The following is a 25,362-nucleotide window of genomic DNA, read 5'->3' on the forward strand; positions in this document are numbered from 1 at the left end:
TCCTCCTGAGGGGAAGAGGAAAATCCCCTCCAGGCTGGATTCTTTATGCACAGTAGTTATTAATGTGCTACCGCAGTCCTTTTTTTCTTTTGGTCTTAATTGTTGTGGCTCATTGCATTAATATGTCATTTTTTTTGAAACTAGTGCTCACGTTCTCCTCACTGCACCTCCCCGGAGCCCCAGGCTGCGCCTGTGACGGAACAAGTAGCACAGGACAGCCAACCATGATGTCACCAACGCAGGACCAACAACAGGTGGAGGGAAGGTGTGGCAGCTACAGACCCTCAGGAGAACAGGATTCTGTTTCCATGGAGATGTCCCCAGCAATAAAAGTTCTCTCTTAGACACGGACAGCTCTGTGAAGGTCTGGGTGGTTCACAGCCAGGCAAAGATGAAAGTGTTCAACTGTTCCTTACAACAAGTAGCAATGAGGGACTCTCCACCCAGGGACATATAATTAGGAAGGAAGTCAATCAATGAACGCACATTTCCTGGACACACAGATCCATCACATACAGAACAGAATTCCTCAGGAGACCCTGTGGGATAAACACAAGCATCTATCCCCACAGAGCAGTGTGGCCTTCTGGGTCACTGTGACTCAGGTCATCAAAAAAGACTGATAAATCCCAAGACACGGTCATCCTGTGATGCTGCTTCCTTGGTCCCAGATCTTCACGTGGAGCAGCGGTAAAGCCAGCAGCAGCTGGGGCAACAGCGTCAGGGCCTTGGCCCCACCTGGGCGCCCCCCTGACCCAGGCAGCCTCCCTCTCACCGGATACTCGGCCACCAATTTCTGCCAAATAGTCATGTTCTCAACTCACCTGGGAAGGCCACACAAGACAGGCTCAAACAGAGAGTGACAAATACCATTTTCTTACTAATCTTCAGCTGGTGAAGCAGCCCCTGCTTCCCTGCAGAGTGGCGGATCGAGCAAGCCTCCTTTGCAGAGGAAGAGGAGCCCAGCGCCACTTCCCAGACAACCCAGTCGCGCCGCCGGAGCTTGGAGGAGGCAGTGAACTAAGCCCAGGCTTTCCAGCCGCTAGCCACACGGGGACATGTAAAGTTTAAGTTTAAATACAATGAAGTAAAATAAAAATTCAGTCCCTCGTTCCCAACTAGCCACACGTTAAGCACTTAGTGGTAACACAAGGCTTGTGGCTACTATGCTGGAGAGTGCAGATCTAGAACGTTCCCATTATGGCAGAGTCCCACCGAGCATCCTGCTTAATCCCTAGAGAAACTGCCAGGAGGCAGGCTGTGAGCCTGGTCCCTAACCTGGCTGGCGCCCCAGGGTGCAGACAGGGAGTGCACTCATGCGGGGGTGGGGGTTGTGTACGATGTTATCTGCCTGTGGCTCACTGGATGTTTCTGGGCAAAGCCTCAGTGCAGGAGATCACCTCTCACCTGGCCACTGACTGGGACAGCCAAATCTTACGGTATTCCCCGCACAAAATTATAAACTGCCACAAACTTAATATGTTTAAACATCTTCATTTAAAAACCACGAAGCTTATGGGGCGCCTGGGTGGCGCAGTCGGTTAAGCGTCCGACTTCAGCCAGGTCACGATCTCGCGGTCCGTGAGTTCGAGCCCCGCGTCAGGCTCTGGGCTGATGGCTCGGAGCCTGGAGCCTGTTTCCGATTCTGTGTCTCCCTCTCTCTCTGCCCCTCCCCCGTTCATGCTCTGTCTCTCTCTGTCCCAAAAATAAATAAATAAATTAAAAAAAAAACAAAAAAAAAAAACAAAAAAAAAAACGTTGTAAAAACCACGAAGCTTAAACTAGAAAGAGAATGTAGCCAGGGGCAATAATCGTGACAATGAGAAAAGGCAGTGGCTGGCTCTTGAGGGAGAGGAATGAATGGCTATACTCTGGAATATGCTGGACCACAACCCAGGGTGAATGACAGCTCCGACTCAACAAAGAAACATGGAGGGGAAAGGAAGAAAGAGAATGGAAAGGACCGACTAAAACCCAAGATCCCTGAATTGACATCTTAAGGCTGTCTTCTTACTCGCTCTGGCCAAGCAGCGTCCCAGCCACCAGCTGCCCTTCAACGTGCAAATGCATGCTTTCATGAGAACTTTGGCATAATAAGCATTATCTTTCTGGATCTTTCTGGTGTTCAGCTATGCCTCCTATGGAAACGTGGAAGGAAAATCAGAGAGGGAGAGGAGGAATAAGAGAAGGACTTGTGAGGCAGAGGGCCTGCAGCTCCAGCAACCACAATGGAAGGAAGCAGCATCCAGATAACACACTTCTCCCTGCGTCTGTCGGATTCTACTCTGTGTGCCTCACGCTGCTGTACCTGCTTCCGCCACCTGCTCGGCCATGCCCTCCCCTCTTCCCTGCCAATTCTAAATCAAACCTCACCTTCTGGGGAGAGCGGGGCTGCCTCCATGGAAGGAGGCACTCCTTCCTCAAGCACTCAGGCATAAGAAGCATCCTGCCACTCGCTGCCCTCTCGTGGACCTTCCCCTTTTTCTCCCCCTCCTTCCTGAATGAAAGTACAGTAAAACCTTGGTTTGCGAGCATAATTCCTTCTGGAAACATGCTTATAATCCAAAGCACTTGTATATCAAAGTGAATTTCAAGAACCATTGGCTCAGTCGTGATGTGACATTCGGCGTCACGTACTACTTGTATTGTGAGACACTGCTCACTTATCAAGTTAAAATTTATTAGAAATGTTTGCACAGAACAAGTTACTCACAATCCATGGTTTTTCCTATATTATGAGGGCCGGTGAAGTGAAGCCCTTAGTCACATGCTCAACAAGTTACAGGTGAAAACGTCCACTGAAAGGACAGGAGTCTAAAAGAAGAGGACTTTCCCAGGCTAAAGCTCTGAGTCAAAATTTAAGGCGTCATTGGGGCACTTGGGTGGCTCAGTCGGTTTAAGCATTCGACTCCTGATTTAGGCTCAGGTCATGATCTCACAGTTCGTGAGATCACGCTCCGCACTGGGCTCTGTGCTGACAGCGCAGAACCTGCTTGGGATTCTCTCTCCCCCTCCCCTACTTGCACTCTCTTTCTCTCTCTCAAAAGTAAATAAATACACATAAAAAAAAGTTTAAGGCTTCTGGGGCGCCTGCGCGGCTCAGTCGGTTAAGCGTCCGACTTCGGCTCAGGTCATGATCTCATGATCCATGAGTTCGAGCCCCGCATCAGGCTCTGTGCTGACAGCTCAGAGCCTGGAGTCCATTTCAGATTCTGTGTCTCCCTCTCTCTGTGCCCCTCCCCTGTTCATGTTCTGTCTCTCTCTGTCTCAAAAATAAATAAACGTTAAAAAAAATTAAAAAAAAAAAAGTTTAAGGCTTCTGCATCACTCACTGGATGGAACTTCCTGGACGAAAGTTTCCCCTTCTTTCAACAGTTACGACACTGCAAAATACTACTCTGATCACATCAACAGACATGGAAAAAGGAAAAACTGCAGTATCCTTTCATGATAAAACCACTAAACAAACTAAGAACAGAAGGTAACTTCCTCAGCTGCATCAAGAACATCTATGAAAACCCCATAGCTATCATCACATTTAATGGGTCAGAAACAAGGCACGGATGTCAGCTCTTGCCATTGCTACCCAACATTATGCTAGATGTTCTAGCCAGGGCAATTAGGCAAGAAAAAGAAATAAAAGGCATCTGATTGGAAAGGAAGAAGTAAAACTACCCATTTGCAGATGACGTATCTTGTATGTAGAAATCCATTAAAAAACTATTAGAACTAATCAACGAGCTGAGCAAAGTTGCAGGATACAAGATCAATAACAAAATCAAGTGTGTTTCTATATGCTCACAATGAACAATGTGAAAATTAAAGCAGGGAAACAATTCCACTCACAATCACACCAAAAATAGTAAAATACTTAAGAATAAATTTAACAAGTGTAAAACTTAAACTGTGAAAACTATCTCGTCTGGTCATGAGTTGGAAGACATACTACTGGTTAAGATGGGAAAACCCCCCAACTTTACCTGCAGATTCAGTGCAATCCCTAGAGCTCCAATGGCTTCTCTGTACATAAACAGACCAGTTGATCTTAATTAAAATTCACAGGAAATAGTAAAGGACCCAGAATAGCCAAAACAATCTTGAAAAAAGGAATAAAACTAGAAGACTCCCACTTCCCAATTTCAAAATCTACTACAAAGTTACAGTAATCAAGACTGCGTGGGACTGGAGAAAGTCCAGAAATAAGCCCATCCGTCTATGGTCAACTGGTTTTTGACAAAGTTGTGCCAAGATCATTCCACAAGGAAAAGAACGGTCTTTTCTACAAATGGAGCTAAGACAACTGAAATCCACATGGAAAGAATGAAGTGGACTCCTACTTCACACCATATATAAAAATTAACTCAAAGTGGACCAAAGACCTGTGTAAGAGCTAAATTCTTAGAAGAAAACATAGGCATGAATCTTTGTGATTCTGGATTAGGCAACAGTTTCTTAGATATAAGAAAAGGCAGGGACGCCTGGGTGGCTCAGTTGGTTAAACGTCCGATTTGAGCTCAGGTCATGATCTCACGGTACGGATTCGAGCTCCGCATCAGGCTCTATGCTGACAGCTCGGAGCCTGGAGCCTGTTTCGGATTCTGTGTCTCCCTCTCTGTCCCTCCCCCGCTCACGCTCCATCTCTTCCTTCCTTAAAAATAAACATTTAAAAAAAAAAAAGTGAACAACCACCTAAACGTGCATCGACTGTTAAATGATAAATAAAATATGGCCTAAAATATGGTGTCCTTAAAATATGGTTTGGCAATAAAAATGAAGTAGTGACACACGTCACAACATGGATAAACCTGAAAAACATTATGCTAAGGGACAGAAGCCAGTCATAAAGAGTATGTACGGTATGATTCCACTTCTACAAAATGCCCCAGAACAGGCACATCCATCAAGACAAGAAGTAGATCAGTGGTTGCCAGGGGCTGGAGTGGGTGGAGGGCGAGTGACCGCTAATGGGTAGGAATTTACGAGGTGATGAAAATGTTCGAAAACTGATTGTGGTGATGGCTGCACAATTTTGTGGATCTACTAAAAACCACTGAATTGTACACTTAAATAGTGAATCATGTGAATTATATGAATAAAACTGTTATTATGACCCCATTTCACGCCTTTTTATTATCCTCTCTGCATTCCTTTAGAGTTGACAAACAGAACAGGGTCAGAAGTGACAAAAAGAACTATAAAGAGAGGAAAGAAGGCAGGGAAGGAACCAAAATGTACATCCCGCCCTTCAGATGCTCTGGATAAGGGTACGTAGTCCCGTCTTACCTGCGTCAATGGCACACGGGTAATGGTATCGGAAGGAGCAGCCTTTGTTGTAGCAGCCCAAGGTGGCACCTGCCTCCTGGCAGTGGGAACATTTCTGGAAGGAAAGAAGTGCACCACATCAGCATTCCAGAGTCACCCTCTCCTCCAGGCCTTCCTTAAACCCCATCTGTCATACCTCAGTACGTCTCTGTGGTTACAGGTCTGTGGTGGTGGTGGGGGGGGGGGGGGTGGGCTGGTCAATAGCTAACCCGCCACCCACTGACCACACGGTGGAAAGGATCCAGCAGCAATGTTTTAGGCCAGGCCTCACAAATGTCCACAAACAGATCAAACAGAACACCGCGGTGGGGCAGGGTCCCCAGACTCGCCTATGGTGCTCCTCCTGCCCACCCACCCGCACACATGCTTGCCTGTCCTTTCCTCGTTCCTGCCGCATCCTAAAATGCCAGCTCTTGCCTGTTTATTTCTGCTGTGAAAGTCTGGGGTAGGAGGAGAGGGTAAGATAGTAGAGTTATATATAAACCTTTTAGAATTAAAAGTGGAATTTGGTTTCTAGTTCTTGTATTTGTAAGATTTTATTTTTATTCTACTTTATCCCAAATGCCCAATACAAGTATATTTCCCTTTTCAAAAAAGATGGGCTCCTGTGTGCAAATGGTATTTTTATACACAAATCCTATTTTAAATGCACTAGGAAACCTGCCACAAATTTCTGGCTAAGTGAGACACTATTCTGTAATTGAGATGCTCCCCCTTACATGGGCAGGTTTCCTTAAAGCGGGCACATCTCTATCATCCTGTGATGCGGCGGCTGTGAGCTCCCAATCCTGTCCGCATAGGAAATGTGACCTATCAAAAGTCATCGTTATTTGTAAAATTCAACCAACTTGGCCCTACCGAGAAAGATGCAGCCTCTTCAGGTGGCTGAGGCACACCGCGATAAGGCTACCTGCAAGGCCCAGACACTTGTTCCTGATTCTAGGAAAAGTACCATGAAAAAGTTCTCCCTCAGCAGTCATACTTGTGGAGAGGAATGGCTCCCCACACATGCCCTCGTGCTCCCTGAGACAAAGTGCCTCAACGGCACCCCCTTCTCCCTCTCGTCTCGTGCAAAGGCACGACCCAAGTGGCAGCCTCCCAGGGGACAGTGTGGTCCCCAGATCTGCAGCAGCTAGGACCGCCTCGCCAGTGGGAGGAAGCTCGCCTGGATGGTGCCGTGGAATGGGCGGGACGCCCGGGACACCCCAGCACAGAGTAGCAGGCCCGGGACCAGGGAGCCGGATCAAGCTTCCCTGGTGCTGACGCTACAACCACACTAGCGCCAGCGACCGCAGAGCCCGAGTGCCCCCTATGCAACGGGTGTCCCTGCGTGCCACTGACGCACACCCGCTCAGTCAGCCCCGTCACCTCCACTCTCCCTCCAGATGAGGTGCCTGAGGCACCAGAGAGAGTGTACTGGCTCTGGGTCAGAGCAGATCCGGGCTGACCACCCCTGGCATCCTCCAAAGACAAACTCGGCTGGAATAGGGTGGTAAGACAGGTCTTTCGGGGGCTCTGCCTTCCTCTCAGAAGACCAACGTCTTTCTGAGTGCCGGTGCTGAGTAAATGTTTGCCCTGTGCCAAGGCACAAAAGATTACTCGGCCTGGAATAAACCAAGGGCAGCTGGCAGCGTTCTGAGTGGCCCGGGACCGTACCTACCTTTGTCAGTGCCACAGAGCACCTTCAGGACAAAGGGAACATGGCTGACTGGTCAGGGGCCCTGCCCGCGGCAATTCCTGCTGCCTCACCTCTGACTCCAGGAGCCCCCACCAGTCAGGTATCCAGAGCGCTTGTGCCCCAGGCCCTCCCTACCCTGGAGAGTGAATCTCAATCAGTGGTGGTCATTTACAGGTGGGTGCAGCAAGCATTTCTGGAAGGAAAGTCTGTAGTTTAAGGAACTTCTAAGGAAGTTTCACCCCTCTTAAAAAGGGACAAGAGGCAGGAACAGGCTGTCTGCTCACTCGGCCCCTGTGAGGATAGGATGGTAAGATCTGCTGCAACCTTCATATCACCATGAGGGGACAGCTGTGAAGATAAAGCCCAAGCTGCTGAGGACAGCAAAGTGACAGGGTGGAGGGAACCTGGACCTCTGAGACCCTGCTAAGGATTACATTAACTAGGTCAGGGACCAACCCATCTCCAGACTGTTAAGGGGGAGGAAACTTAAAAAAAATCACTTTTGGGGCACTTGGGTAGCTCAGTTGGTTAAGCGTCGGAGTTTGGCTCAGGTCATGATCTCGCGGTTCGTGAGTTCGAGCCCCGTGTTGGGCTCTGTGTTGACAGCTCAGAGCCTGGAGCCTGCTTCTGATCCTGTGCCTCCCTCTCTCTCTGCTCCTCCCCTGTTTGCGCTCTCTCTTTCTCTCAAAAATAAATAAACATTAAAAACCTTTTAATAAAAAAAAAAAAACCCAGACATTCTACACAGACCCCCTATGAAAAGCAACCTGGAGAGCAGGATTTGTCATCACCCAAGTTCACAGACAGGAAAGGGAAGCAATCAAGCTTGGATGTGAACAAGGTCCATTTCCTTTCTACCTCAGCACAGGACTCTGTCCCCTGCAGGGCTCCTCAATGCTCCCTGCCCTGAACCAGCCCACAGACCACAGGTACTATCTTTTGCATAAAGAAAGCAAACTCACCACTCATCAATGATGATGCTTGTTTCTTTCAGTTAAAAAGCATAATTAATTTACTATATTGCATCCAGAGGAGAAAGATTCCGTTATGGTACACGTGGGTCTTGAAGAAAGGGCATTAAAGAGTTTGTTTTGTATGTATGTATGTGTGTATGTATGTATTTCAGCGGTTCTCAAAGTGTAGTCCTTGGACCAGCAGCATCCAAGCATCACCTTGGAACTTGTCACAAATGAAAATTTTGGGATTCTGGGAAGACGCTGGTGTAGGCAGGACCAGGAATCTGTCTCCCTACCTGGTCGACAACTGAACTGGCCAAATCTGTTTGATAGAACTATTTTGGAACTCTGGTGTCTGTTGTAGGCGTGCAACTTTCAGGGGAAGACTTGGGTGGTAAACTGCAGCTAATTGTGGTCAGTTCCAGCTCCTGGCGCAGCGGCATCCATCTCCCGTTCACAGCCAAGCTCCAGGCAGCTGTGCACACGATCCTGGAGCCGCTTGCACACAGCCTGGGGGAGCCAGGGGGGGCAAAAAGAACCCCATCCTCCAAGTATCAGTGAATTGGGGGGAATCTCTGTTCTGACTCATTACTGCTCCAGATCACAGAGGTACAGATGGAGGTGGCCAACGACGCTGTACCTCCCCCTGACTGTTGTAAGCCCCTCCCCCTCAGGCCGAAGGGACTTCTAGGAGATTTAAAAGGCTGGCATCCTCTCCTCACCATTGTTTGCTTTTTTCCCTTCTGGGAGCTAGACATTAAAGAGTAGGATGTTAAAAGGACAGCTATATACTTGGGTGCAATTAGAAAGCGACCCATGTGTTCCCACGGAAAGGCTTAGTAAAAGACCTGAGAAGGCTTGAGTGACACCTCAAGCTGATCCCAGACACAGAAACAACATACAACAATTGAAAACAAACAAACAAACAAACAAAACCAAAACAATTAACAACCTCCCAAAAAGCAAAGTTTGGGGAAGGGGGAAATACGATTTTCAGAGTGATCACATTATTAAATTCAAATTTCCAGTGTTCAACAAAGAAATCACAAGACATACATAGAGACAGGAAAGTACAGTCTATTTGAAGGAAATAAATTAAACAACAGAGACCTTCCCTGAAAAAGACCTAACGGCAAGTACACCAACGACTTTAAAAGAACTGTCTTAAAAATGCTCAAAGAAAGAGAAAGTTAAGAACACAATGTGTGAACAAATAAAAATAGCAGTAAAGAAGTAAAGAAAACCTAAAAAGATACCAAAAGAAATTCTTAAAGCTGAAAAGTGTAACTGGAATTTAAAAATTCACTAGAGGGATTCAAATGCAGACTGGAGCAGGCAGGAGAAAGAATCAGTGAACTTGAAGATAGGACGATGGAAATGATGGAGTCTGAGAAACAGGAGGGAAAAAAAAAAGAAAAAAAAAAAGACTGAAGAAAAGTGAACAGAGCCTAAGGGAAACCATTAAGTAGACCAACATAGGCAGTGAGGGAGTCCCTGAAAGAGAAGAGAGTGGAAGGGGCAGAGACAATTTTGGAATGGCTGAACACTTCCTAACTCTGATGAAAGACATAAATATAAACATCCAAGAAGCTCAATGAACTCCAAGAAAGACGAACTCAGAGACCTACAGTGAGACACATTACAATCAAACTTTCAAAAGCCAAAGAGAGACTCTTGGGAGAAGTAAACCATCACAAGCAATCCTCTCTGTAGGACTACTTGCAGATTCCTTATCAGAAACTTTGGAGACTGCAAACAGTGGGCTGATACATTCAAAAATCTAAAGAAAAAAAAAAAAAACTATCAACCAAGAATCCTATATCTGGCAATGCTGTCCTTCAAGAATGTAAGAGAAATTAAGACACTGCCAAATAAACAAAAACTGAGGGAGCTGATGGCCGCTAGACCTGCTCTGCAAGATATACTCCAGGGAGCCCTGCAGGGTGAAGCTGTACAGAGGAATAAAAAGCTTAATAAAGGTAAACACACTGGCAATTATAAATACAGGTGCTATAGGAGCAATGGCTTGTAACTGCATTTTTTGTTTTTCTACATGATTTAAGAGACTAATACAGCTAAAGAAAAAAAAACCAATTAGTGTAAAAGCTAGTACTACTGTTAACTTTGGTTTGTGACTGCAAATCTTGTTTTCTACATAATTTAAGAGAACAGTACATTTAAAAACTTATTAGTTTATGTTTTGGGGCACACAATGTATAAAGATGTAACTGGGGGACATCAACAACAGAAAGGACTGGAGCTGCAGAAGGGCAGAGTTTTTGCATGTTATGGAAATTAAACTGGCAAAAAAATAGCTATTAAATATATAGGAAAGGAAATGACAAAGGAATTTAAATTTTCCACCATTAAAAAACATCAACAACACAGAAAAAGACAGTAATGCAGGAAATGAGGGACACAAAAACCGTAAGACATCTAGAAACAAAATAGCAAAATGACAGAAGGGGCTCATTATCATAATTACTTTAAATGTAAATGGATTAAACTTTCCAATCAAAAAACAGAGACCGGCAGAATGGATATAAACTTATGATTCAACTATATGCTATGCATAAGAGTCTTACTTTAGATACAAAGACAAAATTGACAAAGTAAAAGGATGGAGATACTCCATGCAAGTAGTAACCAAATGAGTGGAGTGGTATCCTATTATCAGACAAAACAGACTTGATGGATAGAAAAACCAGACAGAAGAAAGAAAATAGAGGACTTAACCTTATAAAGCAACCAGTCTAACAGACATACACAGAACATACTACCCAACAACCAAACACACATTCTTTCAGTGCACACAGGACACCTTCCAGGACAGACCACATGTCAGGCCACAAGGTAAGTCTCAACAAATTTAAAAAGATATCATACAAAGTATCTTCTCTGAGCACAAAGAAGTTCGAAATGAGTAACCAAAGGAAAACTGGGAAATTTAAAAAACTGTGGAAATTAACATACTTTTAAACAAAAAGCGGATCAAAAAAGAAATCACAAGGGAAATAAAAAATATTTAGAGACGAATAAAAATAAAACCACAACATATTAAAACTTTTGGGATTCAGCAGAAGTGGTGCTAAGGGGGAAATTTATAGCTATAAACACTTACATTAAAAATAAGATCTCAAAGCAACTATCTACCTTTATAACTTAAGGAACTACAGAAAGAAGAACAAACTAAACCCAAAACTAGCAGAAGGAAGGAAATAAAAAGGATTAGAATGGAGATAAATGAAACAGAGATCAACAGCAGAGAAAAATCAGTGAATCCAAAAGTTGGTTCTTTGCAACACTCAACAAAATCAACAAACCTTTAGTTAAATGGACTAAGAAAGAGATAGGAGACTCAAATTACTAGAATCAGAAATGAAAATGGGGGCAATACTATTGATTCTACAGAAATGAAAAGGATTATAAAACAGTACTATAAGCAACTGTATGCCAATAAATTGAATAACCTAGAAGAAATGGACCAATTTGCAGAAACACAAAACCTACCAAGATTAAATCACAAATAAAATACCTGCATACACACGTAACTAGTAAGGAGATTGAATCAGTAGTAAAAAATCTCCCCCCAAAAGAAAAGCCCTGGACCTGATGGCTTCACTGGTGAATTCCACCAAACCTTTGAACTATTTCAACACTGAACTATTTGAACTAATACCAATTCTTGTGAAACTTTCCCCCCAAACTAGAGGAGGGAACATTTTCAGAATTATTCCAAGGCCAGCATTACCTGATACCAAAGTCAGACAAAGACATTATATATATAAACAATAACAACACAAAAAACAACAAATATCCTTTATGAATATGATATAAGAATCCTCAATCTAAATACTAGCAAACAGAATTTAGCAGCATATTAAAAGGATTATATGCATGACCAAGTGGGACTTAGTCCTGGAATGCAAGGCTGGTTCAACATAAGAAAACTGTTTGTTGTAATACATCACAACAGTATGAAGGAAATAACCACAGATCAACTCAATTGATGCAGAAAAAGCATCTGACAAAATTCAACACACTTTTATGATAAAAACACTCAACAGAATAGGAATAGAAGGAAATTACCTCAATATAAACAAAAGACATATATGAAAAACCCACAGGGAATATCATATCTAAAGGTAAAAAGATGAAAGCATTTCCTCTAAGATGAGGAACAAAGAGAGGATGCTGGCTTTCACCACTTCTATTCAACACAGTACTGGAGGTTCTAGCCAGAGCAATTAGGAAAGAAAAAGAAATAAGAGGTGTCCAAACTGGAAAGGAGAAGTAAAATTATCTGTTGGTAGATGTTATGACCTAATATGTAGAAAACAAACACTAGAGTCCACAAAAAACCTGCTAGAATAAATGAATTCAGCAATGTAGAAAGATACAAAATCAATACACAAAATATCAGTTGCATTTCTATACACAAACTGAATAACCTGAAAAAAATTACACACACTTTTGATTTCCAATAGCATCAACAGAATATTTAGGAATTAACTAAAGAAGTGAAAGACTTGTACAATGAAAATTATAAAACATTGTTAAAAGAAATTAAAGAAGAGATGAATAAATGGAAATCCATCCATTTTCATGGATTAGAAGACTTCATATTTAATTAAAGCGTCAATACTACCCAACGTGATCTGCATATTCAAAAAAAATCCCATTTTTTTTTTTTTTTAAAGAAATACCTATCCTGAAATTCATTTGGACTCTCAAGGGACCACAAATTGCTAAAATAATCTTGGACAAGAAGATAACTGGAAGACTCCTACTTCCTGATTTCAAAACTTACTACAAAGCTACAGTAATCAACAGTGTGGTCCAGGCATAAAGACAGGGATATAGACCAAGACAACAGAGCAGAAAGCCCTGAAGTAAACTCTGGCATATAGAGTCAAATGATTTTTGACAAGGGTGCCAATACCATCCAGCGAGGAAAAAAGGACAGTCTTTTCAACAAATGGTGCCAGGAAAACTAGATATCCACATGCAGCAGAATGAAGTTGGACCCTTACCTAACACTATATTAAAATCTTAACTTAAAATGGGTTAAGAACTTAAATGTAAAACCAAAACAATAGAACTCTTAGAAGAAAACATAGGGCAAATGCTTCATGACATCGGGTTTGGCAGTGATCTGTGGTTTATGACACCCAAGGCCCATATAACAAAAGAAAAAAGACAAATTGGACTTCATGAAAATTAAAAAAAAATTTGTGCATTAAAAGACACCATCACCAGAGTAAGAATGGTGATTTACACAATGGGAGAAAATATTTGCAAATCATATACTGAATAAAGCATTAAAATTCAGAATATACAGAGAATGCCTAAAACTCAATGGCAACAAAACCACCTATTTCAAAAATGGGCAGAGGCCCTGAACAGACAGTTCTCAAGGCAACATACAAATGGCCAATGAGCACATGAAAAGATGTTCAACATCACTCATCAATAGGAAAATGCAAATAGTAAGATGTCACCTCATACCCATCAGAATAACTACTATAAAAAAAAAAAGAAACCAACCCAAGGGCACCTGGGTGGCTCAGTTGGTTGATCATCTCTTGATTTCAATCAACTCAGGTCACGACCCCAGGGTCATGGGATTGAGCACCATGTAGGGCTCTGTGCAGTACACAGAGCCTGCTTAGGATTCTCTCATTCTCTCTCCCTCTCTCTCTCCCCCTCTGCCTCTCTCTCAAATGAAAACCATACAAAACAAAACCCCAAAACCAACAAGTGTGGCAAGGACAGGAAGGATGTGGAGAAAAGTAGAACCCTTGGGCACTGCTGGTGTGAACGCAAAAGGAATAGCTACTGCGGAAAACAGTATGGCAGTTCCTCAAAACACTCAAAATAGAATTATCGGGGCACCTGGGTGGTGCATCTGGTTAAGCGTCTGACTCTAGATCTTGGCTCAGGCCATGATCTCACAATTTGTGAGTTTGAGTCCCTCATTGGGCTCTGTGCTGGTGATGTGGAACCTGCATGGGATTCTGTCTCTCCTTCTCTCTGCCCCTCCCTGGCCTGTACTCGTGTGCGCGTGCTCTCTCTCGAAGTAAACTTAAAAAAATAAAAAATACAAGTAGAATTACTGTATGATCCTACAATTCCACTTTTGGGCATACAGACTCAGAAATGAAAGCAGGGTCTCAAAGATATTTGTACACCCGTGTTCACAGTGGCTCTACTCACAATAGCTAAGATGTGGAAGCGACTCAAGTGTCCACTGACAGATGAGTGGATAGGTAAAATGTGGTGTATACACACAACAGAGTATCATCCCGCCTTAAAAAGGAAGGAATTCTGATGCCCTGTTACAACAGAGAAACCCTGAGGACACCATCCTCAGTGAATTGCACCCGTCAGAAAAAGACACATACTGTATGACTCTACTTACGTGAGACAGCCAGAACAGTTAAGATCATAGACACAGAAAGCATAATGGTAGCTGCCATGATCTGGGGATAGGGAGGAGAGAATGGGAGTTAGTGTTTAATGGGCACAGAGTTTCAGTTTTGCAAGATGAAGAGTTCCAGAGAAGGAAAAGGAAAAAGAAATGTAAATTCTCAAGGCCCATCTCAGTCTGTGCCGTGACAAGTGTCCACGCAGTTCTGACGCGCAGTACAATGTGAGAACCCTTGGTCCAATTTCAACTCTCCAACTTTTTAGCTGAGGAAAACAAAGACCCAGAGACGTGCAAGAACTGGCTGAGCTAGGATTTCAGGTGTCCTGGGAGCCATTTAGTGCTTCCCTCACTATACTTCTGTCCCCTACTGACCAATACCAATGTAGATAATTTGGGGGGGGGGGTGATAGGCAGAACTACGCCCCAAAATGTCAAAGATGTCCAACCTCATTCCCAGAACCTGCCACCTCACATGGCAAAGGGACTTTGTAGATGTGACTCGGTCAAGGACGCTGGGATGGGCAAGAGCATGCTGGAGTCTCCAGGTGGCCCCAATCTAGTCATGGGCCCACTCAAGCAAAGGAGCCCTCCCAGAGGTAGTGAGAGTTGAGGGTTTTCGGGAGATGCCAACGCTGCTGGTTTCAAAGATGGAAGAAGGGGCCATGAGCCAAGAACGGGGGTGGGGGGGGGGGCGGCCTTAGAAGCCGGGTGAGACATGCAAACAAATGCTTCCTTAGAGCCTCGAGGAAGAACAGAGCCCTGCCGGCACCTAGTGTCACCGAGTGTGAGCCTCGTGAGATCTGTGCGGGCCCTGAGACCTACAGAACTGTAAGATGACAAGTCTGTGCTTCCAGCCCCCAAGTTTACAGTAATGTGCTACAGCAGGGATAGGAGACTAGGACGTGGGGATTTCCTGTGAAAATCTCACAAGAAGGAAGTGAGTCTTCATTTTCCTTTTACGTTCTTCAATGTAACCGATTTCTCCCTCATGGCAACACCCACAACTTTCCTCGCTCTTTATTAGACAAATTCTGGCGTCATCAGTGACACTGGACCTGGAAGGGACGCTGGCTCTGTCATCAGTGCCCTTGTTTCTGGTTTAAGAAACAGGCAAAGTGGCCAGAAGTACCAGCACTTCAAATTGCAGCCCTTTTTCTTCTGAACCCCAAGCTCGACACTCTTTATACCACATGGCCTTCCAGTCCCCTTCATCCACTCAACTCTCCAACCTTTGAAAAGTACTTTCTGCATGCCAGGTGCCAAACACAGAACAGAAAGACCTCTCTCTACAGTGTCTTCAGTTTCCATCCCATACCCCAAATCAATACCCAGGCTAATACCATTTCCAATTGGATTTTTATTTGCCTTTTACTTAAAGAAGCTGTTTACACTATCATTCTCCTACAATGCAAATAATACAATAAAGTCACTGCACAGCTAAATGTCCTTTGTTTTGGACTATACTGTTGTCACAAATTTGGGGATATTCATTCCTAGGGGAGGTTGAGGCCACACAATACTGCTCTCCACACAAGTGAGATACACAGTGGGGCTTCAATCATCATTTCTAAACCAAGGAATGCTTTTTTTTTTTTTTTTTTTAATGTTTATTTGTTTTGAGAGAGAGACAGAGAGACAGAGAGACAGAGAGAGAATCCTAAGCAGGCTCCGTGTTGTCAGTACAGAGCCTGACCTGGGGCTCGATCCCATGAATTGTGAGATCATGACCTAAGCTGAAATCAAGAGTCAGAGACTCAACCGAGAGCCACCCAGGCACCCCAAGTCAAGGTATGTTTTTTTCCTTTCAGTGTTCATTTATCTTTGAGAGACAGTGAGACACAGAATCTGAAGCAGGCTCCAGGCTCTGAGCTGTCAGCACAGAGCCCAACGAGGGGCTCGAATCCACAAACCATGAGATCCTGACCCGAGCCAAAGTCAAACACTTAACCAACTGAGCCACCCAGGTGCCCCTCAAGGTAGGTTTTCAAACAAACAACAGCCCAATCTTTCCAACAGCAAAATTTTCATTTATTATTGAAGAGAATGGGGCGCCTGGGTGGCTCAGTCGGTTGAGGGTCCGACTTCGGCTTGTGTCATGACCTCACGGTTTGTGAGTTTGAGCCCCGTGTCGGGCTCTTGTGCTGACAGCTCGGAGCCTGGAGCCTGCTTTGGGATCTGTGTCTCCCTCCGTCTCTGTTCCTCCCCTGCTCATGCACTGTCTCTGTCTCGCAACAATAAATAAACATTTAGAAAATATGTTTGTTATTGAAGGGAATAAAGGTTATTTTTAAGCAACTCTTGTCATTTCTGATGTTGTTATCTTGGCAAATGGATTGTAAAACGTATCCTTAGTTTTGGGGCACACTTAAACAACAGAAAGTGGCCAAACACCCACCCCGACCCTTTCAGCAGCCCTTCTCGCTGTCCCAGAGGCAGGGCTCACTGACCGGAGGTGGCAAACTGCAGGAACTGAATCGCTTAAGAGCGGTTTAATCCGTATCTGCCAGGGGCTCTGAGGAAAAGTTTTGCGTGCCTCTTCATTCACAGGAAGCCTCTTTCCTGGGAGATGTAACGGCGACCTGAATACTCGCTCTGTTTAATGAGCATCTCGAAGCACCCTCAGAGCACTGAAGCATTTGGGTCAGAGCATTATTAGTGCTGGTGATAACCGGTCCCGTTCAAGGTTTGAAGATCACACGTGCCGCCTCTACTGGGCCCGAGATGGCTTTTATGTGCACGCGCTGTTGTGCGTGCTCACGTCATTTACCCACTCCCCTTTGTCCACCTCCCCTCAACCGTGAGACTCTCTCTTGTGTCCCCAGGACAGCACGCCGCGGGAACCGTGAATATGAGCCGGCGCAGTGAGCGCGAGGTCTGACGAATTCCAGAGCTTGAGAAAAATGAACGAGGCTACTCTTCAAGAGGAGTTAAACAGCTGATGCTGGTAGCGCTTGGAGAGCGTGGAGCAAGGTGTGTGCTCCTTCTTGGCTGCCGGCAGGGGCTTTTCCCCCCGCTTTTAATTATGCCTTCGAGATCTAGGACACAAGCCTCTGCTGCCGGAGTAATCTACTCGAGCTACGTGGCAGCGACAGGGCCGATACACAAGGAGCTGCCCTTTAGGGCCCTCAAAGCATCTTTCTTTGACGCAACTCTGCATCCTATCAATTTTCTTTCAAGAGCACTTCAAGGTGTCGGCCAAAGCAATCCATATAAAACCTTATATGTTTTGGGTCCTTGCTTCCTCGGAGCCAGATAATCTCCTTATGTTCCCTCACGAAAGCTCACGAGACCAGCTAGAGCATTTTCCTGCTGCTTGCCACGCTCAGACTCCAGAGACGGGCTTGGCGACAGCCTCTGGAACCCACACCATGGCCCAGAGCGCCACCAAGGCCTCAAAGCCAACCCTGGAGGGCCAGGGAGACGCCCAGGTCTTTCCCAGCTCTACAAGACACGCAGCACACGGGCTTGAAAGGTGTGCTTGTGTCCCACAGCTCTTCTAGCAAATGCATCAATTTTAGTAACCGAATCCATTAAATACACCTCTCAGTAAATTGGGATGACACCACCGTAAATGCCAGTCGGTCACATTAGCAGCACTCACTGGCTAAAGGGTGTGTGTACCTGAAAACAAAGTGTCAGGTTTGACCAGCTCTTCAGAAAACATGCGGACAGCCCAATGTCACTATCATCCAGGTGTGGAGCCGCGCAAGGGCCGGTGGAAAAAGAACCTGAGGGTGTCAGCTCTTGTACCAAAGCCAAAGTCAGCACGCCAATGTTACCGTCTGTAAGATGGGGATAACAATATTTGCTTTAACTTCCTCGTAAGGTTCTTATGTGAAGTAACTGTGAAATGTCTTACAAGTTAGAGTTATGTAATTACTAGGACTTATAACAACATGGAAAACACACCTTCATCTATACCGCGTCATATTTTTGACGGTTACTGATGTCAAAATTAGACCCACCACAGACCAAGTAGAGTCTATTAAGACAAACTAAGTCAAACAGTTATTTTTTGAAACACTTCCCTTGCGAATCCTGCCTGAAACAAGCCGACCCTGGGTGGTCCTGAACACCCGCCACACAGTCATACTGCCGCTTCGGGGGGTGCGTATGGTCAGCTTTTCTCTATAAATAATGGCAATTAGTTGTGGTGTTTTGTGCAGCACTTTCGCGATGGAAGGTACTAAGTAAACAAGGAGGAATAAAACTACACACAATCAAGTACAAATTAAACACTTGCGGGAGATCAAGAGCATCTTAACGTAGCCAAAGCAGACACACTGAGCACGACCAGACGGAGGAAAAGTGCCCCGCAGGCTGGTCCCCTGCATCTGCAGATACTTACACCTTCCTGTTACGTGGACAGCAGGCCCAGGCTGCCTGTGCCGGTGTCACGAGCCGCACGCTCCTAGCCACAGTTCTCCCAGCCCACCCCCACCCTCGTTATGCAGCCCCACTCACTCGCGGTGGAATGATCTGGAATAATTTCTCCTGCTGCTTCTGGGTGTCCCTGCCACAAGGGGCTGAGGGCCCGCAGGTGGGAATGCTCCTCCCAACACTTCTAGAGCCTAACGGCTCATCTCTGTCCCCTGGGAGAGTCATCTGCTTCCCACCAAAACCAAGAGAAAAAACATACACACGCACAATCTTCCTGAATCTGATCATTATCTTTCAGGTATAAAAATAATCTAGAAGTTGAAATGATACTTTTAGACCCCCCCTCCCCACTCCCCTCCCATGTCCCAGTCAAAAAGTGGTTCTGCTGCTGGCCCTGAAATTATTAGTTTCTTTGGGAAAGCTTCTCAAACGACATGATAAACCTACAGTAATAAGGGTCTCTGTGGCCGAGTAGGGGTTGAGGGGTGGGTGGTCCTGGAGGTGGAGCAAAACACAAGACAGCATGATCAAGGTCAAAGTCAACATGCAGCTGTTCTAGCAGTCTCCCAGTTACATCCCTGATCCACGAGGACAGTCTGTTCCCTGAATCCCCTTCCTACTGTCTTTGTAGTCACAGATGGATTTATAGTAAAGTTATGCTGCTTTGAATGAGGCCAGAGGGCTTGGGATTAAAGGACTCTTTTCTCTTCATTAACAGTGTCCTTCCTTGTCTTTCTGCACTTCATCTGCCAAACAGAGGAAGCCAGGATTTAGCTACAACCTTGAGCACACGAACAATATATTTAGAGTACACATGCCTTTATACAACAGATATGTTGATTTTACCATTCAGCAAACAAATAAGAAAAGATTAGGTGTAAGATGCAGCTGGGCAAGGAAGGGTGTCTTTTCTCTAGAAGACTCTATCACATACACCTTTTTGGTCGTTGCTGTTTTATAAATCTAGATTTTCACATGGCAGTGTGCCGAAGCAAGGTACACCTGTTTCCCTCCGTCAGACGGGAAGGGAAGTATTGGCTGACAGGTGAAAGTCAGGCTGGTGCTTCTTTACAGAATCACGGAATGCAAGTTATTCTACTGAATATGATGAAAGGATTTTGACTTCCTGATGAGCTCTTCTTGGGACTTTTAATTTGCCTCATTACCGTGTCCATTCTGAGTCAACGGCACAAAACTGCGAAGTCCAGGAACTGGGAACACGGGTTGGAGGAAAGCGAGTAGAACTGGATCCCTTGGTCCCTAGGGGCTGCTAACTCCTTACCTTCCCTGGAAGGTACCTCACAGGTGTGGTCAAGGGGCCTTGGATCCTCAGGGGACTTCGCTTTGATACTTAAGTTTGCTTAAATGGTGTCAACTTCAGAAATGTAAAAATCCTTCCTTTTTTATTATTCATTCAACACATTTTTATTACATGCCTGTGGGCAAGGCAAAGAGGCCCCCAAACTGAGGACCCAAAGTCAGGGAGTGTCTGCCCTCAGGAAACTTCTAGAAGAACTGGGATGTGTTACGATGTAAACGGGACTCTCCAGCTTAGAGGCAGGATGCCCACCCGGTTAAGGTCGGGAAAGCACCCTTGAGGGGGTGCTGCCTGAGCAGTCTAGCTGCGAAGGAGGAGCAGGAGCTACTGGGGCAAAGAAGGCAGGGAAGGCGTCCACCACAGGGGGAACAAACAGGAACAAGCAGTCAGGGTGTGGGAGGTGCATGTGGTGGAACAGGATTCTGAAGGGGTGGAGCCAGATGAGCAGGAACGTGGGGCCAACGTCACTGCCAGGTTAGGGGTATCATGGAAGTTTGTGTGGGAGGGTGAGGAAATGCATACAAGAGGCTGCACTCAGAGACACTGAAGATAAACCGGTAGGACTTGGTGACAAGCTACAGCCAGGAGTCTGTGAGTCGTGTCTTGGGAGCCCCGGTGCGTGGCGGTGCCTTCGCTTGGTGCGCGAAGTGGAAGGGGTGCCCTTCGGGCATCAGCACAGGAATATTCTGATGAGCAGAGGACTCTCAGAGCCCCAGCTCTACAAGCGACTTAACTTCAAAACATTCCGTTTACAGAGTAGAATGTTTTGGACCTAGAACAAAATCTTGACTGGAATAACCAGGAATGGGTTTAATTTCAAATGACATGTTCTGGGGTAACTGAAGATAAAGCTAGAAACCCTTTCCGGAACACATTACACTATTTTGAATTAAATTCACAATCTCTATTGCTTCAGAGTGATGATTCCATTATTGGAATATTCTTGTAAGATACTAGGTAAAGACTAGGCGTTATCAAAGTGACCCCAAGATAGAACTTAAAAACTTCTAAAAATGAATCTCAGGGCACCTGGGTGGCTCAGTCAGTTAAGCGTCTGACTTGGGCTCAGGTCATGATCTCACAGCTCATGGGTTCGAGCCCTGCGTCGGGCTCTCCATTGACAGTTCAGCCTGGAGCCTGCTTCGGATTCTGTGTCTCCCTCTCACTCACTGTACCTCTGGGACTTGTGCTCTCTCTCAAAAATAAATAAATAAACATAAAAAAAAAAAAGAAGAACGTGTAATAGAAAACATTACAAAAAAGTAAATCTCTGCTGGGAAGCTTTTTTTCTTTATCATTTTCTTGTTTATTTTAAAGTGGAGGGGAGATGGGGCGCCTGGGTGGCGCAGTCGGTTAAGCGTCCGACTTCAGCCAGGTCACGATCTCGCGGTCCGTGAGTTCGAGCCCCGCGTCAGGCTCTGGGCTGATGGCTCAGAGCCTGGAGCCGGTTTCCCATTCTGTGCCTCCCTCTCTCTCTGCCCCTCCCCCGTTCATGCTCTGTCTCTCTCTGTCCCAAAAAATAAATTAAAAAAAAAACGTTGAAAAAAAAAAAAAAATAAAGTGGAGGGGAGAAAAAGAATGCAGTGAAAGACATGTTCCAGTTAGTTAGCTGACATCTCCTATATTTGCCTTCCTTGCATTCAGTGGGGAATGTCGTTTCCTGCCTCAAATACTGGCGTCTAAAAAGAGATGAAAACATGAAATGAGAAAAAAGGAGAGAAAGCCAGGTTGGAAAAAGACCTTCCTTGAGAAAGGAAACCAACCCCTGGCCCTGCCTCTCACCAGCCAGATGAGCATGGCCCAGTTAATCTATTTAAACCTCGATTCTCTCAACAGTAAATAGGGGATAAAATCCCACTGGGAAAAAAGGAAAGAGGTGGAGAATCTTTTAAGAAAACTGGTGAATGAGGTGGGGGTGGGGGCATCTGGGTGGCTCAGTCTATTAAGTGTCTGACTCTTGGTTTCAGCTCAGGTCATGATCGTGCAGCTTGTGGAATTGAGCCCCACATCGGCTCCATGCTGACAGCATGGAGCCTGCTTCGGATTCTGTCTCTCTATGCCCCTCCCCCATTCGTTCGTTTTTTTTCTCTCTCTCTCCCTCTCAAAATAAATAAATAAACTTAAAAAAAAAAAGAAATAAAACTGATGAGAGGGAAAAAAACTCAAACCATATAAAACTCTAAATGTGTTTGACAATGAGGGAAGAGTGTTTTGTAAATGACATGTAAGGTATTCCTAAGACACCCTGCATAAAAACAGAAGGAAAAAGTTCCAGCAGTGATCCCAAAGGGAATGGACAGCCATTCCAGAACAACCAGAGCGCCCCCCCCGGGCTTATCTGCAAGGCCACGGGAAGCTGGAGATGGACAGCAGCACAGACTTCCAGGAAGATCTGGCTTTTAAAACAATCCACCACTGGGGCGCCTGGGTGGCTCAGTCGGTTAAGCGTCTGACTTCAGCTCAGGTCATGATCTCGTGGGTCTGTGGGCCCCAGCCCTGTGTCAGGCTCTGTGCTGACAGCTTGGAGCCTGGAGCCTGCTTCCGATTCTGTGTCTCCCTCTCTCTGCCCCTCCCCTGCTCATGCCTCTGTCTCTCTCTCTTTCTCTCAAAAGTAAATAAACATCAAAAAAATTTTTTTGACACAATCCACCACTAGCAATTAAACACAGCTATTACTACTTATGTGCGCTTGTTTTGAATATTTATCTTTTCACTGGAACATTTTTAACAGATCAGGAACAGTATTTACCCCCTCTCAATTATATGTCTTCATATAAACACTTTACTGATGACAGTGGTCTCTGAACACATACAGGTCCTAGTAACCATTTCTACCAAGGTGCCCGCAAAGCTGAAACAGTTTATAACGATCACATATGGAATGAACTTCAACTGTTGATGAGGTGGGTGCAGATACTGACTACCTGTTGTAGGTTTTAAATGTTCTAGAATTCCCTCTCCTGGACTTAGAGTCTTCAGGTTCAGCAATAATAAAGGTTTAATAAAGGCAAGACAAAGCAATATAAGCGATTTCCCTAACAAAATGCATCCACTTGCCAAATTTAAGTTAAAACCAATCTCTATCCCCCCACTTTCTGGAATATTAAACTGTGAAAAAAATGTTAGCTTAATCGTTTTTCTTTTGCACAAAACGTACAGTTATGTTAGTATACATTCTTCATAACTCCACCTATCAAAAACTCCACACAGGTTTCGCTAAGGATGAGGTTTCTTTAGGCTAACCAGACCTTGGTTTTCTCCAGTTTGTCATTTTATCCTACACATAGTTTACATTTTAGCTTACCTACAAGTACATACACTCCATTAAAATAATTCTAATCAGAGGGCATCTTTTATAGCTGGGGAAGAAAGCTGTGGCTTTGATAAAACGTTATACATTTTGTTGAGGGGGATTTTTAAATATTACAAATAAAAGAGATTTGTGCCCTTTAGGAAGTTAGAAAGGAGGGGCTTGGGTCAGGGAGGTTTTTTAAAGCAGTAATTAGCATGTTTGCTCCCAGTGGCAGCTGAGAACCTGAGAAAAGGCTGCACCCAGCAGGAGCAGGAGCCCCGGCAGCCCAGGGAGAAGAAAGAGAATAGCCTTTTCTTGAAGTATAGAGATAAATGCTTATGGACAGAGTTGAAAACATTGAACTTAAAGTTGCACAAGACTACTTACTAGCGTAATTTTATTTTCCCCTTTGCTCAAACGGTGGATTGGGTTTAAGGAGTAATAATTACCTTTTGTGTTTAGCAAGGCATCTTTTTAAAGAAACTGCCTGCCAGGAAAGGGACTCTCTGTATAATCCTCCTCCTCTCCATGGCTCATCCCAGGAGTTGAGTCTATGCTTCCAGAAAACCAATTACAGGGAGCTGCTCGTTCACAAGACGCTCGCATCTAACTGTTGACGATTTTGGTAACAGAAATGACAAACGTGCTGCCACCACAGGCCTCCTTTAACAGGACTCTGAATCTGCCCAGTCTACACGGGAGCTTCAATCTGCAAAGTTCCCAACCCTTGGAGGCCTTCTTCCGTATTTTTACTGCCTCTTGTCCCACTTGGCTTGTTTTATCCTTTCCTGTCGGATCTGCCTCCACCTCACCATCCCTCTCACCCACGCATCTGTCTTGTCTGCGAAGCCACCCCACTCCCGAAGTGGCCGGTTCCTCAAGGGCAAGGCCAGCCTGAAAATGGACAGAGGAGGCACCTTCATCCAGAAAAAAGGCAGAAAGGAACCTGAGAAAACTAGGATGTCTTGGGTGTATTTAAACTAGTGCCAGTGTAACTCTCCACAGGGCTGCTGGTCCCCACACCCTAAAGCCAGGTGCCAGAAACCAACAACCCTCTCTGAGGGCTTTATGGGGCCACTTGATGAAGCGACAATGTGTGAGACACCTCACTTCAGGTCCAAAGCCTCATGCCCTCCTTCCCAGAAACCTTGCACTGGAAGGAAAAATTGGTACGAACCTGGCATGGAAACTGTAACCAAAACTGGTTGGCTGGCTTATGATGTAGCTTTCGTGAACTAGCTCAAACACACGGAGTGTTCAGAGTTGATTTTGGCCCGTCACCTGAAGCACGTGTTAACAATGCAGACTATGGCCATGACCCAGAAGGACTGAAGGCGCACCATCATCCCAGGTGTTTCTTATCCCCAAGAAAGTTTAAGAACTATTGGCTCAGTCCATCTTCATGGATATGTACGTATATTTTCTTCCTGATTTTCTACTTTAGAAGCTTAATCCCAGAATGGGAGATACTCAGCAAAAGGCCAATCTTAACTTCAACAGAGGAAGAAAATGGAAACTCAGATGTAATATGACTAAGATTAGAAATATTGACTAAATTCAACAATTACCTCTTCCACCTCCAAGCTTTTTTTTTAATTCTGTTTTTAATGTTTATTTTATTTTGAGAGAGACAGAGAGAGCATGCAGGGGAGGGGAAGAGGGAGAGGAGAGAGAGAATCCTAAGCAGGCTTCATGCTGTCAGCACAGAGCCTGATACAGGGCTCGATCTCATGAACTGTAAGATCGGAGTCAAAACCAAGAGTCAGACACTTAACTGACTGGGCCACCCAGGTGCCCCCACCTCCAATTTTTAAATGACAATTGACTGTTATGGCCAATCTCATTTTATTTATTTATTTATTTATTTATTTTTTCTTTTTTAACGTTTTATTTATTTTTGAGACAGAGACAGAGACAGAGCATGAACGGGGAGGGGCAGAGAGAGAGGGAGACACAGAATTGGAAGCAGGCTCCAGGCCCTGAGCC

At 44.9% G+C, this 25,362-nt stretch overlaps 1 protein-coding gene across 7 annotated transcripts in view; it reads right to left on the reverse strand.

The window, feature by feature from the left end:
• TCF20 (transcription factor 20) overlaps positions 1–25,362 on the reverse strand; it is a 102,562-nt gene that overhangs the window by 9,391 nt on the left and 67,809 nt on the right. For 6 of the 7 annotated variants that reach the window (XM_042948004.1, XM_042948003.1, XM_042948000.1 and 3 more), the window contains exon 3: positions 5,284–5,377. In XM_042948004.1, the coding sequence (XP_042803938.1) occupies positions 5,284–5,377 (94 nt within the window). Of the gene's footprint in view, positions 1–5,283; positions 5,378–5,693; positions 5,763–25,362 lie in introns of those variants that run through there. The other variant, XM_042948005.1, reaches the window with a different exon arrangement.

Source organism: Panthera leo, chromosome B4 (genome assembly GCF_018350215.1).
Source record: "Panthera leo isolate Ple1 chromosome B4, P.leo_Ple1_pat1.1, whole genome shotgun sequence".
In the NCBI taxonomy this organism is placed as follows: domain Eukaryota; kingdom Metazoa; phylum Chordata; class Mammalia; order Carnivora; family Felidae; genus Panthera; species Panthera leo.